Below are 25,948 nucleotides of genomic sequence, written 5' to 3' on the forward strand. Positions count from 1 at the left end.
TGCTCATAAGAATTTGCAGTGATGCTTATAGTAGTGGCGCTTATAGTATGTGCCCATTCAAATATATATGAAAATGGTTATAAAGAGTATTCAAATATTTTCGTTTTTCCTCTCTTGGCGAATGTACATTGTATATGATCACAACTTAATTTTTGTTGTTTGCTTATATTATATATTATATGTAGATATGTGTGTGTGTATGGTATATATTTTTGTTTGTATATGGTTTACATTTGTCGTCTTTTTCTTTTTCTTTTCTTTTTTTTCTTAGGACTGGGTTAGACTATGATCCATTCGTCATTGTTCACTTGAAATTTTCATTACAAAAGGGGGTTGACGTTCAAAGGTGGTGGGAGAGAGACGTTGGAAGTCTTGTATCGCTGAGCCGTAAAGCGTTGAGCCGTGTTGCTCAGACAAGGTTCGTATTTTGGGGGAATGTTTTGAGGCCACAAAATGTTTTTTTCTTTTTTTTTTTCTTCTTCTTTTTTTTCTCCTTTCTCTGTCTCCTCTTCCTCTCTCTCCCCGTTGCAGAAGGCCATGCAGTTCCAGTTACAACATTATGCATGGTTCTAGATGGCTATTGATACGTCAAGGATGAGTAAAGGTGTGTGCCTGATTTCATAGAATACCAAAGGAATGAATAAGGCCATTAAGATTGGTAAGGTAATGACGCAGCTGCAACATTTGAAAGGGGATATTATATTTCTACAGGAAACGCATCTTAAAACCTCAAATATCCAACGAATCAAAAAGCCTTGGATGAGTCATGTGTTTCATTTGAAATTCTCGGCCAAAGCTAGAGGAGCTGCTATTATTATTACCAAGAATATATTGTTTGAGCCAGCACATATTATTGAGGATGTCAATGGCCGTTATGTCATAGTATCGGGCTTGTTACAGAACCTTTCAGTAGTCCTAGTCTCTATCTATGCTCCCAACTGGGACGATGAGCAATTCTTCATTAACCTCTTTGCTAAAATCCCAAATAGCGACAATCATCATATACTGATAGGAGGTGACTTTAACCTAGTGCAAGACACAATTCTCGACAGGTCGTCTTCCAAGCAAATTAATCTATCAAATTCTGCTAAAGTAGTTTTTAATTGCTCATCTCATCTAGGAATTTCGGACCCCTGGAGGTTTAAAAACCCCCATAGTAAAGTTTTCTCTTTTTTTTCTCCGCCACACCAAACCTTTTCCCGGATTGACTTTTTCCTGATTGACAATAAATTGTTGCATCTGGTTATCGCTAGAGGCTATCACCCCATAGTTGTTTCAGACCATGCCCCCACCTCGCTTGATATTAATCTTCCTCTTAGTGTTATCTCCCCATCACTCTGGAAATTTAGTTCCCATTTATTAGCGCATCATGAGTTTGAGAACTTTGTGGCCACTCAAATTAGTAATTACATTGAATTCAATGATACCCCTGAGGTCAACAGTGGATTCTTATGGGAAGCCCTTAAACCTTTGTTTGAGGTCAGATTATTTCCTTCACTTCGTACATGCGTAAGGCTGAAAGGACTAAAAGGCAGGATATCTTAGACAAACTCCTCAAACTTGATGAAACTCACGCCATCTCTCCCTCACCTGCCCTTTACAAAAAACGACTTGTGCTACAATCAGAATATGATTGCTTGATGACTCATATTGTAGAGAGACAACTGCAGCAATCCAAGCAACATTTTTTCGAACATGGCGATAAGGCGGGTAGACTTCTTGCCCAACAGGCCCGTGCGGCCAGTGCCTCTAGATTAATTCCAAGAGTTATGTCCCCTAGTGGTAATCTTACTGCAGACCCAGCTGAAATCAACAGAGTTTTTTTAGACTTTTACATTAACCTCTATACCACTGAGCAGCTTTGATAATGTTCCCCAATCCCTTAGATTCTTTAATATTTCCTAGAATTGATGAAGATTCGGCTAAGGAATTGGGTAGCCCCATTTCCCCCCAAGAAGTCAAAGTAGCGATTAACTCAATGCAAAATAAGAAATCCCCAGGCCCTGCTGGGTTTACAGTTGAATTCTACAAGGCATATTCCACTTTATTAGTTCCAATTTTAGTGAGGATGTACAATAATTAATTTCAAGAAGGCCAACTCCCACCGACGCTGTATTTGGCTTCTATATCCTTGCTTTTGAAGAAAGACAGGGATCTCACTTCCTGCGGTAACTACAGACCGATTTCTCTGTTAAATGTAGACTGCAAGATACTAGCCAAAATTCTGTCTCTCCGCCTCCAAAATGTAATGCCATCCATAATTTCATTAGATCAAACAGGCTTTACATTGGATAGGCATTCTTTCTTCAATACTCGGAGATTACTTGACATTATTTTCTCTCCCTCATCTAATACCCCTGAAGTCATAGTTTCATTGGATGCTGAGAAAGCTTTCGATAGGGTCGAGTGGGATTACCTGTTCTTTGTGTTAGGAAAATTCGGGTTTGACCCCAAACTAATTTCTTGGATACGGCTTTTGCACGCTTCCCCGTCTGCATCGGTATATACCAACGGTGTTCGATCGCCACCCTTTTTGCTCCAGCGGGGGACACGTCAAGGCTGCCCGCTTTCACCTTTGTTATTTAATATAGCTATTGAGCCCTTGACCATCTGGCTTCGAAGTCATGATGCATTTAAAGGCATCACACGCCATGGTTTGGACCATAAACTTTCCCTCTATGCAGACGATTTGTTATTGTACGTCTCCGACCCCATAGCTTCTTTCCCCCCTATACTATCTGTTCTAGAACAGTTTGGCTGCCTATCAGGGTACAAGTTAAACTTTCAAAAAAGCGAGTTATTTTGATTGGTAGGGGTCTATATTGATGTGTGGAACTGTTCTGTTGATTTTTCTTGATTTTCTTTCAGACACCTAGTTTCATTTTACATCTGTTGTAACACCCTTTATATGCCTGCAGAAAACGTAATAATAATAATAATAAAAAAAAAGAGTGTTCCCTCCCCCACTCAGGAAATTACCTATCTGGGCGTGATATAGAATTTGATCATGATGTGGGCACAATTGTCTCATGCTCGAAACGTGTCCATTCAGACAACCCTGAGCAAAGTCAGGCTAGGCCATGGTTGCACTGTTCGTCAGTATCAACGAATACTAGGTCTCATGGCATCTGCATCCCCCTTAGGGCCTTCTGCACATGAGACCATTTCAGTTGTGGCTCAAAGCCAAGGGATTTCATCCAAAGGCCAGTCCCCTAAGGCAGATAAGGGTTACGCGCCGCTTGCTTCGTACCCTATCTATGTGGTTCAGACCCCAGTTCCTCACTTTGGGTCCCACTCTAGGTGCGTCTTGCTGTTGCAAATTGCTAAAGACAGACGCCTCCCTGATGGACTGGGGTGTGTTCAAGTGGTCATCCAGCTCAAGGGGAAAAGGAGGGTCATCAGCTCGATTGGCACATCAACTGCCTTGAGTTGATGGCAGTATTTCTGGCTCTGAAATACTTCTTCCAGTATTTGAGAGACTGCCATGTCCTGGTGCGGGTGGACAACACAGCAGTAGTCTACATAAACAGTCAAGGAGGTCTATGTTCACGCCAGCTCAACAGACTGGAACGGCAGATTTTTCTTTGGGCCCAGGGCAAGCTCTTGTCAATCAAAGCAGTTTGTATCCCTGGATGCCTGAATGTGGGAGCAGATTTACTGACCAGACAGAAAATACCAACAGGGGAGTGGAAACTCCACCCCGAGGTAGTGGAACAAATCTTGGTGTAATTTTACAGAGCGGAAGTGGACCTCTTCACCTCCCAACAGATGTCCCCGCGCGATGTCTCCTCTACTTCTCTCTGAGTCACCCAGCCCCCCTGGGTCTGGACGTGATGGCACATACATGGCCCAGAATGCGCCTGTATGCGTTTCCTCCGGTTTCTCTGCTCCCGGGAGCCTTGGCCAGAGTTCGACAGCAAGAGTGGCCGCGTTGGCCAGACAGGGTATGGTTCTCGGAAATAATGTCTCTCCTTGACGGCTCGCCTTGGGCGATTCCGGACAGCAGGGACCTTCTGTCCCCGGTGCAGGGGACAATATTTCATCCCCGGCCCGAGCTGTGAAACCTTCATGTTTGGCCCCTGAAGGGTACCAACTGAGGGACACTGGGCTTTCACCTGGAGTTATCGAGACCACTCTATGTGCTAGGGCTCCCTCTACTAGAAGAAGTTACACCAATAAATGGGGTGTTTTTGAAAGATGTTGCAGTGCACATAATGCAGATCCAGTTAACTGCCAGATTGCTTCAGTTCTGGACTTTCTGCAGGAAAAATTATCAGCAAGCACATGCCCCGCCACACTCAGGGTTTACGTGGCTGCTCTATCAGCTTGCCATGCCCTGATTGATGGGATGCCATTGGGGAGACATCCTCTGCATTCGTGGAGCCATGCAGTTGAGACCTCCTTCTAGGACCAGGATCCCTTCATGGGACTTAGCAATAGTCCTTGAGGGTCTGGTTGAGACCCCCTTTGAACCTCTAGAGTCAGCGTCTGATAAACTTCTGACTCTGAAGATGGTTTTTCTTGTGGCAATTAGTTCTCTAAAAAGAATTGGGGATCTACAGGCTCTGTCTGTCTTGCCAGCCTGCTTAGATTTTGCCCCAGGAATGGCTAAAGCAATTTTGCACCCTCATCCTTACTACCTGCCTAAGGTTCCTTTCTCGATCGTACATCTGGTCACTCTCGAAGCCTTCTGCTCCCCTCCGTTTACATGTTTGTCCCTCTGCAACATGTTTGTAATGTGGCGGGCTGGTCCTCTCGCATACATTCATAAGATTCTATAGTTTGGATGCTCATGCCACTCTGGGCTCTCACGTCCTTGAGTCAACATCACAAGCTCATGTCTGAGACCTCTCGCGCTCTTGTGAGCACAACTACACAACCGTAAGGGGTCCAGACACCCACAGTGCGGCGGTGTGGGTATTCTCATTCCCAAAGCGCTAAATCAGCGCAGCATCCAAGTGTAACTATTTGATAGGGAACGTCTTGGGTTACTTAAATGTAACCCCTGTTCCCTGATAAAAGGTCACTCCTAAAGATGTTCCCAAAGTGCTAAATCAGCGCAGCATCTCGTTCCACTTTTATCAGGGAACAGGGGTTACATTTAAGTAACCCGAGACGTATTGTGACACTTAAGCTTGGTATAGTATCGTAAAATATGATTATGGTATCATGACAACCCTAGTGGAAACCACGTAAAACCAGCTACCATGTGTGCGATGTGCTGTCTGTCTTTTGTATTTGAAACACTGTTTGTTAATGTGCTAAAAATAACAAGTGCAACTGGTAGCATCTTCACTGCTATGATCAAACTCATCGTCGAAGTTATACTGTATGTAATCTGATGTTATATTCTAAAATTAGTTTAAGATGCCAGCATCTGTTAGATGTGTGAGAGAGCTTACCAGAGCAGCGGAACTTCTTGCTCTTGATCTGGCCGATGCGTTTGTTGGCGAGGCGGCGCGGACTCGTGCATCGGGCGCCGCTGGTCTCTATGGGGTTGGAGCGCAGGTAATCAGCCAACCACTTGAGATTACAATCACAGATGAACGGATTCTGGGCCAAATGACTGCAGAGATATAAAACAACAAAAAACACTGTTTTTCATGACATCACATTTGAAGATTCGTACTGTGTTCACCTTTAAACACATGCATGCACATCTGAGTGACAGGCTTATTTTTCATCTTGCTGACCATGCTGGTGTAGTTTTGTTACAACTCATACAATTTTTCATATATAACATTACTTGTGTAATGACTGAATAAATGATTTGATAATGCCATATGTCTGCTACATGACAGCTTCAGCACATTTTATAAGTCAATTTCACCATGATTATTAAAACTTATGAACCAGAAGTGAGCTAAATCTGACAAAACCATTCTTAACAGTAAATAAAATGTTTCTATTCTAAAACTACTAAATGTTTTCCAGACATTATTAAAGAATAATTATAATGATCTATATTTAAAAACAAAAGAAGACTATGTTATGTTTGCAATTACATAGCTAACGTGTGTGTGTGTGTGTGTGTGTGTGTGTGTGTGTGTGTGTGTGTGTGTGTGTGTGTGTGTGTGTGTGTGTGTGTGTGTGTGAACCCACAGTGTCTGGATTGCACGCAATGAGGTGAAGGTGCCTTTGGCTAACGTTTGGATTTTGTTGTCATATAAAGAAAGCAGCGAGAGGTTCTGCAGGTCCTGAAATGTGTTGGCACGAAGACAGTGGATCTTGTTTGCATTTAAAAGGCTGGAAACATATGAAAAATAGAGTGATACCAATGAAACAACAACATTGGATACAACAACATTGAAAACAACGTTTAGCACTTTACTATGAGAACCTGTTGTGCGTGTAATGCCAAGTACTTCCCATCCCATCGGAAAGAAAAATTATATATGATACCCTTTAACATCTCATTTGTTTCTCCTAGACTCCAATTAGATTAAATGGAGGACAAACTGAGATTTGAAATGGAGAAAAAAATCTGAGATTTTTCTGTCCCAATAATCTCACACATGTTTGTTCTAGAGTTGTAAAAGAGGTCTCAAAAATGTCTTAAACTGTACTCAGATTTGACAAGACACCATCTGTAATCAGAAGTCAGAGATCAAAATATGAAAACAAATAGGTCTCATCACATTCTTCCAAAATTCACATCAATTGTATAGCTACTTTATATAAGTGCACTAAATATATTTTAACAATGGTCTTAAGGCATTTTAAGAGAAACATCTGAATCGATACTTCAAAGAAACATGAATGAGAAATTAAGTCTCCTGAGCTATGAAAGAGCAATATCTGACCAATGAAATGTTTCGCACACTTACAGCAGCTGTAGGGCGTAGAGTCCATCAAAAACTCCTCTGGGAAGATCAGTGATCTTGTTCCCGTACAAAACCCTAAACATCACAGAAACACATTAAATATAATAACACATGCGTAATGTTCCTCATACCAGTTCCCAAACATTCTGACCAATGTATTTCCATGATTGTTCCAGTCGCTTGTGATTAAGGATGAGGGTTTTTTGAGATTTCACTATCTAAGAACAATTATTATAAATATAGATGATGAAATATTTTAATGCTGAGCATACCTAGAATTTTTTTTTATTTACGACTATTGCATTGCATTACTTTTTAAGATTTCATGAATTTCCATTATTAAAAATAATAATAATTTTTATATTTTTATATTTCCAGGTTTTCCGTGAACATTAGAACCCTGCTGGTAATCATAAAGCTAGAAGATCTGAAAAACAATCTTGTATTTAGATGTATAAACAGAGTGCTGGATGAGCTAAAGTATTTATCTTCAGTCACAAATAACAGAACAAAGCACTCATTACATTACAGTGTACAGCCAATCAATCTCCTATTGACAATCTTCATTGTATGAAAGATTTTGCACATTTTACCGCTAATCATTTCTAAATGTGAAGATCAGGGGTGCGTTTCCAAAAAGCATCATTAGCCAACTATGGTCACAAGTTTCATCATACCAACATAGTTCAATGATTTGGTTGTTTCCTGAAATCAGAGTTTCAACATACATTCCCAAACAGCACCGCAGAGTTATACGGTTGGAACCACAGCTCTCCACTTGTGGTTAGAAGCATAGTTTCTTGCTAGTTTGTGGTGTCAACATAATTTAAATTCACTGTGGCTTCTTTATCTTTTATTACATATATATATATATATATATATATATATATATATATATATATATATATATATATATTTCATTCTGTCAAGAATTTTGATTCCTTTTACATGCAATTCAGAAAAAACTGTTTATTTCGTGGGGTTTGCAGATAGCAGTGTTCTGAAATGTCACTTAAAGTTGAATGCCGTTTTTTTCTTGTGGCAATTAAGGGATTGAGAGTAAGCTTATGTGTCCATATGTGTGTTATGATGTGAGGAAGAGGCAGACGGGAAGTGCGGATCCAAACGCGGTTCTTTTATTGACAACAAATGAGCAAACACAAAACAAGCAGGAACAAATGAAAAGATCCACGGGGGGACAAAACTGAAATGAAACACGAACACAATGGAGGAACACGGAACTAGGAAACACGGCAAGATGGGCAACGGAGCAAACATAGGAACATCAACATTGAAAATAAACCTTCAACAACATTCATGTGCAGTGCACACAATGACCGACAAGGAAATGGAGGAACAAACAGGGTTTAAATACACAAGGACACAATAAAGACTAAACGAGACACAGGTGAGAACAATGATGAGTGCAGGCAGTGAGGGAGGCCGGGAATTGTGGGAATTGTAGTTTTCTACAAGGACAGTGAGACTCGGGGCGGACAACAAGGAAAACATGACATGGAATGTGATCAGTGAAGGGTGAAACGGAAACACGGGGCAGACAACAAGGAATCGTGACAATGTGTAAACTTATAAGTGACATACAGGTTTTTGAAGAGAACACATGTGCGTATATGCTCAAGTGCGCCAGAACTCCAGCTAGGACTTAACCCACCTATGGTATTTGGTAATTTATGACCGAATTAAATTTTCCTCATTTAATGAAAATGGTTTTCTTTACCTCAGCAATACAAGCCTTGGTGACTTTTCCTCTATTTGCTATCTGAACATTCAAATATTTTTTTTCCCCCCAATAAGTCTAAGAGGTCGTCAAAAAAAGCAAAGTCAAAATTGGCCGACAATTGAAAATTAATGGCAAAGACCAAAAACAAGGCAATTTTCTTTTATCTGTCAAATACAATCAATAAATCAGCCACAATGCAGAAAAAAACCAGACTGAAATTACATGGTGAGACACTATAACATCCTCAGTGTAAAACATATACACCCACTCACACAAACACACTGTTGAGACTATAACGCAGAGCTTTTTTAAAAACAATTGTCAAAAAAAAAACAATACATCAGTCACAGTGCTAAACACATACAGAAATGAGGAGGTGAGACAATAACAAACTCACAATGCAGAACACACACACACACATCGTTTGCAAAATACATTTTTACTATAGAATGTTTGAAATTACAATATGTTTACTCTTATTCTCCTGTTTTATACTCTAATTGAATTTTCAGAATTTCAGAATGAGTTCATTTCTGTTTCTTGATGTTAATTTTCTTGAAATTATTATGCATTTACTTTGAGTTATTAAATGTTTATGTTAGAAAAATATGAATTTTGTGTCTTCTCTTTGTAACACGATGGTCAGGTTTGAATGCAAGCATTATGACATTAACTGCAAAAACTGACATTTCAAATCAATTTTAAAATGCTAAACTTTGACAAATAATAGTTTGATAATGTCTAAATATACACCCCCCAGATCAATAGGCTACATCTTGAAGACAAGTTAGGTTTCTCACAGGTGTACTCACAAATATTAATTAAAACAGTGGGTTATGTAAAAATATTTGAGCAAACGTAAAGCTAGATTGGTCTGATATTACATGTCAGTACCAAGTCAGCGTGGTGTGTCAGCAAAGGCCTATCTTTTAAAACTCTACACATGAGGAATATTTACCTTGTCTCAAGAATATTAATATTTTTAAATAATGGGCATCCACCTTATTAATATTCATACGTCATAGTCATGTAAAGACATCACAAACATTTAGGCACCACTGAATACTGTCGAACACCTACTCCACCACACTCCAACCCACACACAGAAACACTCACAGTGAATTGAGGGAGCGTAGGCCCAGGAAGGCATCAGGAGCAATCTCAGAAATCTGGTTGTTGCTCAGGTCTCTGTAGAGAGAGAGAGAGAGAGAGAGAGAGAGAGAGAGTGAGAGAGAGAACCCAGAGACACTTTAACAGAGTGCTGTTTCCTTCACTTCACCAAATTCAAGAAGTGTCAGTAAATGCACTTTCTGACAACAGCCATGAGGATCTGAAATCCAGAGTCCGGGCTGTTTTTGGCTCATGTGGCTGTAGGTATGTAGTTGGGTAGGTTTGAACCTCAAGCCTTGCTGTGGTGAACACTATTAGTAAACGACAGGAATTATAGCCTTTAATAAGACTGTGGTGTACCCATAAAACCACACATGGTACAGCACTGTAAACCAGGCAGGGAGAAAATACTTCCCAACGAGATGGCAATGTAATATGAATTTGTACACTGGTTTAGATCTGTGTTTTTACAGCTGGTTTAGTGAATGTGGCTAATGCTGCTCAAATTTTACCCTGACCTCTGGGAACAGGTCACACTGACTGAATGTGGTCAGGCTGATTTGTTAGCTTGTCTTTTTCCTGGTCCAAGGTGGTCTACCAGCAGTAACCATCTTGACCAATTGGGTGTACCATATCGACCTTGGCCATCTAGACCAACAGCAGACAGGTCAGTCAGGTGGATTCCAGAATCTTCCAGCCATTGCACTGTTCCATTATTTTAACGATGCTATAGTCTTGCATAATTGGTTAGAAGTAAACTGGATTCTGAAAACATATTCTAACAAGTTGTAACAACCAGTTGTGGGAGCGTGCTTACATTCTACGTAGCTTCTTGTAAGGAGAGAACGTTCCAGGAGGGACTGACTTGATTCCATTCTGTTCCAGTCGTCTGCAAAGAAAAACGGGAAAAAGTTAAATAAAGAAACACACAACATCAAATGCTAACATTAACATTTTGCTACTCTAACTGTTGTCCTATCTATGTTTTAAAGTCACATGAACAGCTGTTTCATAACACTTGTAATCAAACACGCCTTTGCATAGTATTGCATGTGTCTGAGTGTGTTCTTACTATAGGTCCCCTATTCTTGTGTGATGCCTGTACCTAGAATTTTCTAACAGGAATTTGAACTGTTTTATGTTTAACAGTTACCAATTGTGATTGTAAGTCTTTCTTGTTAGTTTAGATTGTTACAGAAGACTTTAATTCTCATGGACTGTAGTATTCAAAATGATCTACAGTTATGCACTCAGGAATGGCTGACTGATTGATCAGCAACTAAAGGAAGTAATTAATGCTGTAGTGATTGGTGTCTGGATTAAATCTTGTATTTGCCAATAGTTAACATTTCTCTGGTTCCACTTCCCTTTCAATCTATTTTAGTGCTTGAGACTACAAAGTCATTAGCTCCAACTTAGATATAGAAACTACTGTATCAGTACAACAGTAGGGTGTAATTTGAATTATTGGTGACTCATATTATCCTATTATTCATAGTTGCTATTTATCATAATTCATGTATTGAGTATGTAATTAAATGAATTGAAAATTAAAAAAGCAAGGTCTACTCACTGGAATGATGCATGAATAAAGCATAATATATTAAGAAATCTCAGCAGATGGGATTTTATTTTCAAGAAAAAGGAAGGAGAATTATGACTTCTGAAGCCACAATAACATCATGGTCAAGAAATTACTGTTTGCTAATTTCTGTTGAAACAATGTGTAAGTTTACAGAGTTTACAGGTGTAGGCCATTTCCACACTAATATGTTTTCATTTGAAAATGCATTAATTTAGCTACGTTTATGCCTCTCATTCACAGGAGAACAGTGTTTTCCTCTACCAAAAACGAGTGTTTCGATTAGTGTAGATGTGGTGAAACACTTTTGTTTTAAACATTATTTTTGTATTATTCGAAGAAAATAATGTATATGGCATATGCCGTATATTTGTAGATTGTTTAAGGTAAAGAGGCAATTAACAGGCAAATACAACACATTGATTAAAGTGTTTGCCATTTTAAATGACTGAATATGGTAATTATTAGTGTATATACAATGTGTAACTACATACTGTATATACTACTACTATATATATTATAGTAATTCTTACTACAATAGTTTAATTTCCATGTGTGTGATTACTTTTGTGGCCTGGCTGGAATTATCTGGCAGACATCAGTATTTCCATACAATCATTATGTAGTGGCACAAATTTCAAGAACTTCAGTTGAACTGATAAAGGCAGGTTGAAATAAGTCTTTCTGTGAGCCTTTGAATGTCATTAGCTTCTGCGTGGGACTGGTTGTGTTTTCAAGGGTCTGGTTTAATGGCACACTGTGGAGCGGAGGGGGGCGGGGCCGGTCGGAATATCGCGCGCCCGGTCCCCAATCAGCCTGATGAGGCGCGCGAGGGATAAAGGCGGCCGGTGACGATTGTTCGAGAGAGAGAGAATTACGGACATGTCCGTCATGTGTGTTTGTTTATGTGTTTTTGAGTTTCTCATTAAAATATAATTTATGTTGACAAGCCGGTTCTCGCCTCCTCCTTGCCCATCCTTCAACTGTGTTACACACACCCTGCGGGTTTAGTCTACAATACTGTGTTGTGTTCAGTCTCATTTAAAACAGGAAAGTCATTTGTCGGGGTCATTTAGTGCATTTCAAGCTGAGGCCAGCAATTGTTTGACTTAAACACTTAAAGAATTACATTTTTGTTCAAAAGCAGTACACTGCTACACTAGACATATAGAAACACAATTTACATTCTTTGGATTGCAGTGATTCCAGACACCACATTCCTGTGGCGTTTGTCTTCTGTACTGTTCAGTTCTGTCTATTTATATGTGTTCAAATAAATCGAATATAGATGTGACAATAATCAAGATATCACAAGTGGTCTCAGTTCCTTCTCAAATGTCTGGGAGTAGTGCATCCTTTGTGTGTGTGTGTGTGTGTGTGTGTGTGTGTGTGTGTGTGTGTGTGTGTGTGTGTGTGTGTGTGTGTGTGTGTGTGTGTGTGTTAACATTATTAACAATAAGGTCTGTGGATGAGGCCAATAAAAATATTGCCCCAAAGGAAAGAAGATGAGAATTACAGACACGGTTATCTTAGGAATTATATTAGGAATTAATGCACAGCTGGCCCCAATCGGGCTAATCAGCCGAGGAGGGATAAGTGCAGCGGGATGCGGCAGTTCGAGAGAGAGAGAGCCTCACGCAGCTGCTGTGTGTGCATTTATGTTTTGTGTTTTTTTTGTTTTAAGTTCTTATTCAAATATTACTTTGACTGTTCAGCCGCTTCCTGCCTCCTCCTTGCCCATTTTAAACCCTGTTACATTGATGCCATAGCCCGGGAATGAGGAGGGATGCACTGTCGTGGAGTCCTCGCCACTGCCATCCACATGGAGAAGTCGTACCTCCGTATCCAGGCGGCCAGCAGCAACTCCTCCACACCAAGGTAACAGGGTTTAAAATGGGCAAGGAGGAGGTGGGAAATGCTGAACAGTAAAAGTGATATTTTTATAAATATTTTATCAAAATATTTTTTAATAAAGAACTAAAACAAAGAGACACAAACATAACACACAGGGCAGTTGCGTGAGGCTCTCTCGCATTCAGCTGCATTTATCCCTCTCCTGGGCCCATTAGCCTGATTGGGGGCCGAACGTGCACAGTCTCGCCCTCCTCCTCGTCACAATCATAAAAGTATTATTTTGACAAAATGTGTAATATTGTCAATTCGAGACCTGAAAAGCTCAAACTCACATCTCTGCCATGCTATCGGGCAGGTTCGCAGGGATCACAGTCAGTCCTTTTCCTCTGCAGTCTACGATATTATTACTGCAGGTGCAGACAGCCGGACACGAGCCAGCAGCAAAACTACATGACTGAACAGCAGGATTTCCAGACTGACCTGCAGTGAAGAGATACATTTGGTCTATAAATCAATAAAAAAGTTGAAATGCATGAAACTATTAAGAAAACATAATATTTTCTTCAGCCAGATCAGTGTGAAGATGGTTCTTGACTGGTATGAGCAGCTGGATGGTTTCTACTCTTTTAACCATTATATGATGGGTTGTCATACAGACTAAGTAAGCAGTGGTGCGATGTGCAGAAAAACCAGAGTGTGAGATTCTGAAAAGAAAGAAATAGCAGGGAGTCATCTGCATAAGAGGGGTAGGATAAGCAGTGAGATGTAATGGCTTTACTGAGTGATTTATTGCAGAAGGAGAACAGACGTGGCCCAGGTGCTGACCCCAGTGGAATGCCAATGGCCCAGTTGATATCTGATAGGTTTGGTTGTGTAGACTAGATGTGAACTATGTGAGTGAGAATCTGTGTTGCTCAGTACACAAAGTGTGCAAAGGAGTACTTGGTTGTTTTTACCTGTTCAAAACACTGCTTAGAGATCAAGCAAAATGAGAACAGATGAAAGTCTAGCTGCCCTTGAAGTATAAGGAGTTTATCGTTCACTGCAATGAGGGTGTGATTTGTAGAGAAGATGTAGCAAATGCAGATGGCTTACATACAACTCAATCCTCTCTGCTACACAGACAGCAAAGAACCTTGTCTTTACGGTTGACGATTTGTCATTTACAGTACCTTGCATTCTTGCCAGTGCCAACAAGCCAACTACTGCTACAAATCATCTATCCTCATCTTACTATATCTGTATGCTGCCTTCGATAATCCGCTCTCTCTGAACATGACATCATTGGAACTGCACTTCGCTGGTTGAATCTTACCTCACAGGCAGATCTTTCATGCTTCACTAGGTGGGAGGAGTGTCTAAGTTACATCAACTAATCAGTGGCGTTCCTCACGGTTTAGAGCTTCACCCTTTCAACTTCTTGATATACACAACCTCACAGGCCTCAATAAGAAAGGCATGCAGTTTCTGCTGGCACTGCTGTACAGGTGACACAGCTCTTCAGTACCTGTTATTCCAGCTTGAAAACATCATGATCTCAGTTCGAATTTTTGCCTGCCTTTAAAATATCTCCTTCTAGATGAAAGATCACCACCTTCAGCTCAACCTTTATGAACTCCTTGTCATCCCAGTCATCTTTTCAGTTGACAACAATATCACTGTGCAGGTGTTTATGCATTTTGGCAGACGCTTTTATCCAGAGCGACTTACAGAGCCCTTATTACAGGGACTTATTACAGGGACAATCCCCCTGGAACAACCTGGAGTTAAGTGCCTTGCTCAAGGACACAATGGTGGTGGCTGTGGGGCTCGTACCAGCGTCCTTCTGATTACCAGATTACCAGTTATGTGCTTGGACCACTACACCACCACCACTCCACGTGCAGCTGGGTTTAACAACACTAACAATACTTGGTATGTGAAAAAACTGTGCAACTATGCAAACTAAAAGATTAGTAAGGACAGCCTTTATTCTATAATTTCTCTATTTTATTCAAGCCTTTAAACTACAAAAAAGTAAACTTGCTACTAAAACATTGCCTATACACAATAGCTGCTTTCCACTATCTGGCCAATGTGAGCCAGGGCTATCAACTGGCCAGCCAGGGCCAATACCCTCGGACCTCAAGTCGCGAGACCAAATCGATCTCCGTTTCCACCATTGGGTCAATAGCTCTGCAGGATTGCCCTAAAACCTGCCCTCAACACACCGCCCTTGTGCCAATGTCACACATACCACCAATTTCACAAGCAAGAGGGAAACTCAAGCTGAGGTATCATGTTATCTAGTTATACAGAATATCGAGTTTACATCATGTGTAAACATTAGCTTGCTAGCAAGAAAAGTTAGCATTGACAACTCACCAACTGTAACTGCCATAGTGTCCCGAATGGTCTCTCCACAAAACAGCGGGACAATATCTCAGCACACCATCCATGATTTCTAACCATGAAAAGTTCTTTCTTTGGGCAACGCTTTGTCCTGTAACTGCAATTAATTTTTTTTCCCCAAACCTGTACTATTGTGCAATGGATAAACAACTTGGCAAATTTGGCGAAACTCCACCTTTGACTTGCCCCGCCTCACTCCCCCAGTTGCCCTATTTTGGCCCAAGGGTAATCAGCGGGCTAAAGACCATTGATCGTTGGCCCTGTGAAATCCCTGAGGCGGAATGATGAAGCCCTGGAAGTGACAGTGGGAACACAATTGGCCCTGGCAAGAACTAGCAAACCCTCAGTGGCTCGATAGTGGAAAAGCAGCAAATGTGTTTTTTTAGCCTAGGTTAATTTCAATAGTGTATGTCCCTTGACAACGATTAAAAAAAATTAATAATAAATAAATAAATAGGTTTCAAATTTAATGGAAAATCGTGAGTCGGGAGTCATGCTTAGTGGCACAGAAGAATTTTTATCAGCCCCCAGAGTGTCATGTCTGGTGTGTAACCCCCCTTAAGTCAGAATAGCAATGGCATTTGTTTTGAAGGTTTAGATTTAAAGTTACCTGTACAGGAGAATTCATGTTTCTGGACCTCGGCCACATTGAGTCCTCGAAGTGGAGCTGGAGAGATGCATTGGGTGAATAGACCAATGGTTGGCCGCTCCCGCAGCCACTGGGACAGCCAGGCAAGGTGACAGTCACAGTTCAGGTTATTGGAATGCAAACGGCTGAAGATGGAAAAGTGAAAACTCTAAGGAAGATCTTGTTTAGCAGATGCTTTTATAGAAAGTGACTTACAGTACACTTATTGCAGGGATAAGCATAAACCAGAATACGAATGAAATTGCATGTGGTAAAATGGTTCACAAACTGAATTTCTACATATTTCATAAATACATTCTGCAAGTATATATATACACAGACAATATGTGTTTATTTCTGAGGTGATTTGCAGTATGTGTGAACTGACAGTGGTTTCTGGCAAAGCTGCAGGCTTGATGTGGCCCATGGCATCCCACCAAGACTGTAAGGAATGAGCCTGTGTGTGTTTTCTGCTGTTTATCTGTACAAGACTGCCAGTTAAAATGGGTCGCTCTAACCACTGTACAGTTGCCATATAAAAGATCATATACTATATATATATATATATATATATATATATATATATATATATATATACACAGGTGAAACTCGAAAAATTAGAATATCATGCAAAAGTTCATTAATTTCAGTAATTCAACTTAAAAGGTGAAACTAATATATTATATAGACTCATTACAAGCAAAGTAAGATATTTCAAGCCTTTATTTGATATTATTTTTATGATTATGGCTTACAGCTTATGAAAACTCCAAATTCAGAATCTCAGAAAATTAGAATATTGTGAAAAGGTTCAGTATTGTAGGCTCAAAGTGTCACACTCTAATCAGCTAATTAATCCAAAGCACCTGCAAAGGTTTCCTGAGCCTTTAAATGGTCTCTCAGTCTGGTTCAGTTGAATTCACAATCATGGGGAAGACTGCTGACCTGACAGTTGTGCAGAAAACCATCATTGACACCCTCCACAAGGAGGGAAAGCCTCAAAAGGTAATTGCAAAAGAAGTTGGATGTTCTCAAAGTGCTGTATCAAAGCACATTAAGTGGAAGGGAAATGTGTGGAAGAAAAAGGTGCACAAGCAGCAGGGATGACCGTAGCCTGGAGAGGATTGTCAGGAAAAGGCCATTCAAATGTGTGGGGGAGCTTCACAAGGAGTGGACTGAGGCTGGAGTTACTGCATCAAGAGCCACCACACACAGACGGGTCCAGGACATGGGCTTCAAATGTCAAACGTCTTACCTGGGCTAAAGAAAAAAAGAACTGGTCTGTTGCTCAGTGGTCCAAAGTCCTCTTTTCTGATGAGAGCAAATTTTGCATCTCATTTGGAAACCAAAGTCCCAGAGTCTGGAGGAAGAATGGAGAGGCACACAATCCAAGATGCTTGAAGTCCAGTGTGAAGTTTCCACAGTCTGTGTTGGTTTGGGGAGCCATGTCATCGGCTGGTGTTGGTCCACTGTGCTTTATTAAGTCCAGAGTCAACGCAGCCGTCTACTGGGACATTTTAGAGCACTTCATGCTTCCTTCAGCAGACAAGCTTTATGGAGATGCTGACTTCATTTTCCAGCAGGACTTGGCACCTGCCCACACTTCCAAAAGTACCAAAACATGGTTCAATGACCATGGTATTACTGTGCTTGATTGGCCAGCAAACTCGCCTGACCTGAACCCCACAGAGAATCTATGGGGCATTGCCAAGAGAAAGATGAGAGACATGAGACCAAACAATGCAGAAGAGCTGAAGGCCGCTATTGAAGCATCTTGGTCTTCCATAACACCTCAGCAGTGCCACAGGCTGATAGCATCCATGCCACGCCGCATTGAGGCAGTAATTAATGCAAAGGGGCCCAAACCAAGTACTGAGTACATATGCATGATTATACTTTTCAGAGGGCCGACATTTCTGTATTTAAAATCCTTTTTTATTATTGATTTCATGTAATATTCAAATTTTCTGAGATTCTGAATTTGGGGTTTTCATAAGCTGTAAGCCATAATCATAAAAATTATATCAAATAAAGGCTTGAAATATCTTACTTTGCTTGTAATGAGTCTATATAATATATTAGTTTCACCTATTAAGTTGAATTACTGAAATTAATGAACTTTTCCACGATATTCTAATTTTTCGCGTTTCACCAGTGTGTATATATATATATATATATATATATATATATATATATATATATATATATATATATATACACACTCACCTAAAGGATTATTAGGAACACCATACTAATATGGTGTTTGACCCCCTTTCGCCTTCAGGACTGCCTTAATTCTACGTGGCATTGATTCAACAAGGTGCTGAAAGCATTCTTTAGACATGTTGGCCCATATTGATAGGATAGCATCTTGCAGTTGATGGAGATTTGTGGGATGCACATCCAGGGCACGAAGCTCCCGTTCCACCACATCCCAAAAATGCTCTATTGGGTTGAGATCTGGTGACTGTGGGGGCCATTTTAGTACAGTGAACTCATTGTCATGTTCAAGAAACCAATTTGAAATGATTCGAGCTTTGTGACATGGTGCATTATCCTGCTGGAAGTAGCCATCAGAGGATGGGTACATGGTGGCCATAAAGGGATGGACATGGTCAGAAACAATGCTCAGGTAGGCTGTGGCATTTAAACGATGCCCAATTGGCACTAATGGGCCTAAAGTGTGCCAAGAAAATATCACCCACACCATTACACCACCACCACCAGCCTGCACAGTGGTAACAAGGCATGATGGATCCATGTTCTCATTCTGTTTACGCCAAATTCTGACTCTACCATCTGAATGTCTCAACAGAAATCGAGACTCAGACCAGGCAACATTTTTCCAGTCTTCAACTGTCCAATTTTGGTGAGCTCTTGCAAATTGTAGCCTCTTTTTCCTATTTGTAGTGGAGATGAGTGGTACCCGGTGGGGTCTTCTGCTGTTGTAGCCCATCCACCTCAAGGTTGTGCGTGTTGTGGCTTCACAAATGCTTTGCTGCATACCTCGGTTGTAGCGAGTGGTTATTTCAGGCAAAGTTGCTCTTCTATCAGCTTGAATCAGTCGGCCCATTCTCCTCTGACCTCTAGCATCAACAAGGCATTTTTGCCCACAGGACTGCCGCATACTGGATGTTTTTCCTTTTCACACCATTCTTTGTAAACCCTAGAAATGGTTGTCTGTGAAAATCCCAGTAACTGAGCAGATTGTGAAATACTCAGACCGGCCCGTCTGGCACCAACAACCATGCCACGCTCAAAATTGCTTAAATCACCTTTCTTTCCCATTCTGACATTCAGTTTGGAGTTCAGGAGATTGTCTTGACCAGGACCACACCCCTAAATGCATTGAAGCAACTGCCATGTGATTGGTTGATTAGATAATTGCATTAATGGGAAATTGAACAGGTGTTCCTAATAATCCTTTAGGTGAGTGTATATATATATATATAAAACACAGCAGATACTAGTCAAGTAAGTCCCTGAATCAAAGCTGTGGTATTGTGATTGAAATTGATTGGGATGAGTCTAATTAGACTGAAAAATTTGTTCAAAATAAATAAGTAAAATTACAAAAAGAAAAGAAAAATAATATTTTCTATATCATGTAATCTAACTATCATTTCTGAATCTGAACACAATATGTTTGAGATTGACTTGGGTGGTGTGTCTATACATAATTGTGTGTGTTATTTATGTGTGCGTGTTATTTATGTTACTCACAAGGTCCTGAGCTTGGGCATGTGGTTGAAACTCGACACTGGAATGCTGCTGATGTTGTTGTTGTTCAGTGTTCTGCAAAATATCAAGAAGAAAAGACAAGATTAACAACCAATCATGCTGATCATAATTTTTGGCAAACATGTTTTTCAGGGATAAGGTTTACATGCATTTGTGGCACTCCTGGCTTTTTGTGTGACAGGGTCGTGGCATAATTTTTCTGTGTCTTTGTGGGAGCGCACAACTTCAATTGTTAATGCCCTGCATTGCACTCCTCGGTTGGTCTCATGTTTCATGTTCAGAGCATGGTGTCTGGATCCTAACTTCCCTGTCTGGTTCGTTTTCGGTTGGTGTCTGGATTCAGACATTCATGCTCCATGTTCTGTCTGTTGGCATGAGTGCATTGCAATTATATAATCTTGGCAGCATGCACTCACGTCAATCGTTCACGTTATGCTGAGGTTCGGTTTTTGTGTAGCCGATCTATCGCAGAGATGTCCTGCCATTTTTTGTTGCCTGTGCGATGTATGGTCAGGCTCTGTCTACTGTGGGAATGTATGGCATTGCATTGTTCGGCGTTGCTACACATTCTCTCGTCTTGTATGTCAGCTGGCATGAGTGTATATTGCCTTATTGTCTTGCCGATGTACGCTCATGCCATTCAGGTGTTTGTGTTTTGTGAGAGCACATGGCTTTGTTTATGTTTTTGTATTGCCGCTTTCTCTCAGTCTTGCGTCATACCCCATGTCCTTGTTTGCCCATTACTTTTCTCACTTGCCCTGCTTGTTAACCTGTTTGATTTCCTTCCCTGCTTTAGTCTCCTCGTGTGCTGACCAGTGCCAGTTTGGTGTCCATTTCAGTGTTTTGTTCTTCCCAGTTCCTGTCGGTCTGTTCGGTCCTGTGTTTTGCCCCGTTATCCAGTCCAGCCTGCTTTTGTCATCACCATCCAGTACCTGGTTTTCCCCCTTTGGGTTAATTACGTTATGTGTGCATGTGTCTGTGAGATACTTACAGAACTTCCAGTCCACGTAATGCACGAAAAGCGCCGTCCTCAATGCAACTGATGTGATTCTTGTCCAACTGACTGTTAAAATAAACAGTGAAACAACTGTTCAAAAAATGCATTGTTCAGTTAGTGTTGTCTCTTTTACAGTAGTATAGTTTAAGGTTTGTTTACAGGTTCTTGATGTCTGTTGCTCCACGGAAGGCCTTTCGAGGAATCGCCTGGATGAAGTTCTCACTCAAGTCTCTGCAAAAACATAGAATCATAGGATATTAAGGTGGATGACATTTCCTTATTTAATGTATGTAATTTGGAATTGACATAAATAACATCATTTATACAGTATTACAGGTGCACACATCATCCATTAAAATCATAATAAAAAACTCTAATATTATTTTTGAGTTATTTGTTCCTGAATACACAAATTTCCATGGGAGGCTTCTAAAGAATTCATTTTAGGATTATAAAAAAAGGCCGCGCCCCACCCCGGTCCCATGGGGTTGATGCATATGAGACTGCTTCAGCACTGGCTTCAGACTCGAGTCCAGAGACGAGCATGGCGTCACGGCAAGCACTGTGTGACAATCACCCCCGCCTGCCGCAAAACACTAAAACCCTGGACAGTGCTCTGCTTTCAACGGGCAGGCATGCCCCTGCAGCAGGTGTCCTGACGCATCCAGATTGGGTTGGGGTGCCGTGTTCAAAGGGCACACAGCTGCAGGCCTTTGGAGAGGGGCCCCGCTGCACTGGCATAACAATTGCCTAGAGTTGATGACTGTTTTCTTTGCCCTGCGGAAGATTCTCAAACATGTCCTAATCAGGCCAGACAGCACCACTGCTGTAGCGTACATAAATCACCAAGGCGGTGTACGCTCCCGCCACATGTCACGACTCGCCCGTCGTCTCCTCCTTTGGAGCCAGGAGCGTCTCAGGTCGCTGCGTGCCACTCACATCCCCGGTAAACTCAATGTGATAGCGGACGCACTGTCACAACAACGCTTGCCTAGCGGAGAGTGGAGGCTTCACCCCCAGTCGGTCCAGCTGATTTGGGAACGAATCGGCAGAGCCCAGGTAGACCTGTTTGCCTCCCGAGAGACCTCCCATTGCCCGCTCTGGTACGCCCGAACAGAGGCTCCCCTTGGGGCAGACGCACTGGCACACAGCTGGCCCGCGGGGCTACGCAAGTATGCATTCCCCCCAGTGAGCCTTGGTCACGGAGGACGAGGAACAAGTCACACTAGTGGCTCCTTATTGGCCCACCCGGGCCTGGTTCTCGGACCTCGTACTCCTTGCGACAGACCCTCCCTGGCAAATTCCCCCTTCTTTCTCAGGGGCAGGGCACGCTCTGGCATCCGCATCCAGACCTCAGGAAACTTCACGTCTGGTCCCTGGACGGGACGCGAAATATCTAGCTGGTCTACCACCTACCATTGTAGACACGATCAACCAAGCCAGAGCCCCTTCTACCAGGCAGCTCTACGCCCTGAAGTGGCGCTTGTTCGCAGATTGGTGTTCTTCCCGGGCTGAAGACCCACAGAGGTGCGCAGTTAAGTCAGTGCTCTTATTCCTGCAAGAGAGGCTGGAGGGGCGATATGGTCCCCTTACGAGCGGACCTGCGTTTTCCTTGGATAAGTTTCGGCTGCCCTCCGGTCGCCGCGTTGTAGCAACTCCCCCTCGCTGTAGCAACTCCCCCTCGCTGAGGCTGGATCTACCACTGCGCCACTCCCACGTGTCGCCTAAAAACACATGTGATGCATTCACCACTTTACCTCCCTGCCGGGTAGGTGTGGTCTTCGCAGGGTCTTTTCCCTGAAAGAATAGGAAATTGGGTAAGACCCCCTTCCCTTGATGCATGTAAGGGCCCCGGCCGTCTATTGCTCTATGCGAGACACATAGAGAGAAAAGAGGCCCGGCCAGGCTTGGCCCATTCCCAGATTGGCAAGCGTTGCCTTGTTCCCCTGTCTAGGGTAACCAGAAGGATTCCAACGACTTTTTTGGGCATTGGGGAAGGGTACGTGCAGTCTGATACAGCCGGTCATTTGGCACGTAATAAATACCTGCCCGCTCCTATGTCAGCAGAACACGTACACGGCTCAGCGCATGGCGTGATTTAAATTGGACCCCTAGTGTCGCTTCTCCGACACAACATCTCGTTCCCTCCATCCGGGAACGGAGGTTACATTCGTAACCTAGACGTTCACTTTTTCTTAATTTTATGTTTTTTATATAGCACTATATTTTCCATTCTCTTCCCTACAGATCTGGAAAAAAACAAACATTTAGTGCAAACACGCTGTCACAAGGAGGAGGGTGTGGCCGCTAATCATCTGATTAGCAGGAGAGCGAGATAAAGGGGAGCCGGAGGCACCAGTTCAGGAGAGAGAGATGCACTCGGCAGCGTTGCATGTGTGTCTGTGTTTGTTTCTTATTACACTTTATGTTTACTGTTCAGCTGGTTCCCGCCTCTTCCTTGCCCGTCCTTTTAACTGTTACACAAGCATATGAAGAAAGTTGTGGCATATCGAACAAGGCTTATGTATTACAGCTCTAAGATGTTAAATCAGTCTTTTTCTATTCATCTTTCTTCATCTAAAATATGACACTGTGTAATAAAAAAAAGAGCTGCTGTAAAAATTTAACTAGGAGATTATCAAAAAAATCGAAATTTATGGAGATGGACACGAAAAAGCGGGAAAAGGCAGTTAAAAATCAGCATCCTAAATCCTGTTAGCATGCTTTAAAGCAATCATCTCTTGGCCCAAGCACAAAGCTCTTGGGGTAATCTGAGTGGATAACACGCTTGTGTTTAAGAGGCTAATTACATATCTCTGAACACACTAATGAGAGGGCTGGAAAGAAAACAAAGAGTATCTTCTTTTCTCTTTCTCTTTTCACTTTTCAAACACAATACAGTAATTATTGTAATTGGGAGTCTTTAAATGTAGTTTTTTTACAAGGTTCGGGAAGAGCCGTTTTAATTTAATCTGACCAATCACACAGCCAGAGCAGGATTATATAAACAGCTGCTTACCTATATGTAGCATTTAGAGTTTCCATCATCCCACCACCTCCCCATCTCCTCCTATCTATTCCATCAATATTAATCCAGTCCGGAGGAGAATTTGAGCTCTGCTCAAGTGTTGAGCCTCGAGCCCTTGGCCCCTGACAGTGAGTCACACGTTTATACTATCCTTAATACAGGATTATATTAACTACGAACTACTGAATTGGAGTCTTTAAAATGTCACTTTAATGGAGCTTTCTTCTGTAGATTTACTGGTTAGTATACAAATATATTTATTTAAAGACCAGCACAGACAAATGGGAGGGATTTTATTTCTTGTTTCATTTGTATTGAAATATGCTCATTCTCGGTTTAAAGGTTTGTGCCTGTGTCCAAATATTGCAATCCTGCCAGAAATGTCTCAAGATTAGAGATTGTAAGTGGATTTAAAGTAGGCAGAACTAATTATTGTGGGTAGCTGTGTTGGTTAGAGTGCTGGGCTCTAAAAGATGTGCCAAATGGGGGGGCACACAGGTTTTCAGGCCCTCATTATAGAGAGCAGCACTCTGCCCCACTGACCTCATCAGGGCACCAAAACCACCCATTTTCATGGTCCGGAGGATTGTGAGGCTAGATATAGTTGTTTTTTCCATTGTTTCTGATATCAGGAAAACAATTTCTACACTTTCATTAGAACTTGTTAGAAATATAATTTAAAGTTCACCCAAACCAGTAATAATATCAGCCACAAAAAAATGCACATAGGTTTGTCACACTGCACAATACTTTTTATATATATATATATATATATATATATATATATATATATATATATATATGTAACGTGAGGGTTCTGTATGTGGTGGTGGATCACTCCTTATGATAATAAACAACAGAATGGAGACGGAGGACTTTCCAAAGTAGTACTTTACTGAACACCGATCACAACTACAACACTTCCTTGTTCAGACATTCCACGTGACTGAACTAACCAATCAGAAGCGAGAACTTAGACTGAGGTAAACATGAGAGAATCAGAGAGGCAGATTCAGCAGACTGTCCTGACCGTGTTAAATATGTAAACACGTAAATAATTAACTGACTAAACATTGCAAATACATTCCTAGTAAATTACTCAAATATAAATTATATTAAATTCTGAGCATTACAACTTCCAAATATGAAATATGAACTTCTAAATCTTACATTTCCTCCCCCTCCCACAAAAGAAACGTCCCCGTTTCCCATCAACTAACCACGTAAATTTAAACAACAACAAGAAAGCAACAGTGTCACTCCAGGACATAGTCCTTAAGGAATCTGGGAGGTCGAACTGGACGTTTCCCAGGGCGTAGCAAAGAACCAAGAGCTTGAGGAGTAGAAGAGGGGACAGTGTCAAACTGGTGTACCGAGCCAAAGGGGGGGGCAGACCCAGACTGAGTCAGGGGAGAGCGGGATTGGGGCTGTGTTCGGGGTTGTGGATGGCCAGTAGGAGGGACTAATGAGGGAGTACTGCGGTGGCCAGATACAGTGTAGCTCTTTGTGGCTGCCAACTTTGAAGGCGTAAAGGGCAAAGCACCTGACAATGCAGTCAAACAAGGAAGCTGAGACTGCAAAGAGTCACATGTAGGTGTCTCATGTCCACGATCTGGCACAGGAGCATGGTAGGGTCTGAGACGGTTGTAGTGGACAATCTGGGACTTATCAGACCGATCCAGGAAGTAGTGAATCCTGTATGTCACTCCAGGAGAATCCACATCAGATCCAAGGCACTCTAATATTTCAAAGGGGCCTTTCCAGTGAGGAGCGAGTTTTTGTTTTGCTTTGGTGGGGTCATTTAACCAGACAAGGTCTCCAGGAACATAGGGAGTGTGCTTAACACTCTTGTCATACTGTCGTTTCTGCTGATTGTGGGCCCAATCTCTGTTCCATGCAGCAGAACTGAAAGCAGACTGAAGTTTCTGTGTCAATTGTGCAACATAGTCAGCAGGAGAACCCGTAATCGACGAAGATGGTGTGTTGTTAGGTAACAGCATGTTGGCCGGCATCCTGGCTTCATGACCATGCATGAGAAAGAATGGTGTGAAA

The 25,948-nt window shown here is 41.7% G+C and overlaps 1 protein-coding gene across 2 annotated transcripts in view; it reads right to left on the bottom strand.

Moving 5' to 3' along the window:
• LOC127660858 (slit homolog 1 protein-like) overlaps positions 1-25,948 on the bottom strand; it is a 209,817-nt gene that overhangs the window by 86,862 nt on the left and 97,007 nt on the right. For both annotated transcript variants that reach the window (XM_052151304.1, XM_052151303.1), the window contains exons 5-14: positions 21,028-21,099; positions 20,863-20,934; positions 19,854-19,925; positions 16,113-16,276; positions 13,444-13,591; positions 10,493-10,564; positions 9,682-9,753; positions 6,828-6,899; positions 6,103-6,246; positions 5,403-5,566 (exon numbers count right to left, since the gene is read on the bottom strand). In XM_052151304.1, the coding sequence (XP_052007264.1) occupies positions 5,403-5,566; positions 6,103-6,246; positions 6,828-6,899; positions 9,682-9,753; positions 10,493-10,564; positions 13,444-13,591; positions 16,113-16,276; positions 19,854-19,925; positions 20,863-20,934; positions 21,028-21,099 (1,052 nt within the window). The remainder of the gene's footprint in view (positions 1-5,402; positions 5,567-6,102; positions 6,247-6,827; positions 6,900-9,681; positions 9,754-10,492; positions 10,565-13,443; positions 13,592-16,112; positions 16,277-19,853; positions 19,926-20,862; positions 20,935-21,027; positions 21,100-25,948) is intronic.

The sequence above is a fragment of the Xyrauchen texanus genome, chromosome 20 (genome assembly GCF_025860055.1).
Source record: "Xyrauchen texanus isolate HMW12.3.18 chromosome 20, RBS_HiC_50CHRs, whole genome shotgun sequence".
NCBI lineage: Eukaryota > Metazoa > Chordata > Actinopteri > Cypriniformes > Catostomidae > Xyrauchen > Xyrauchen texanus.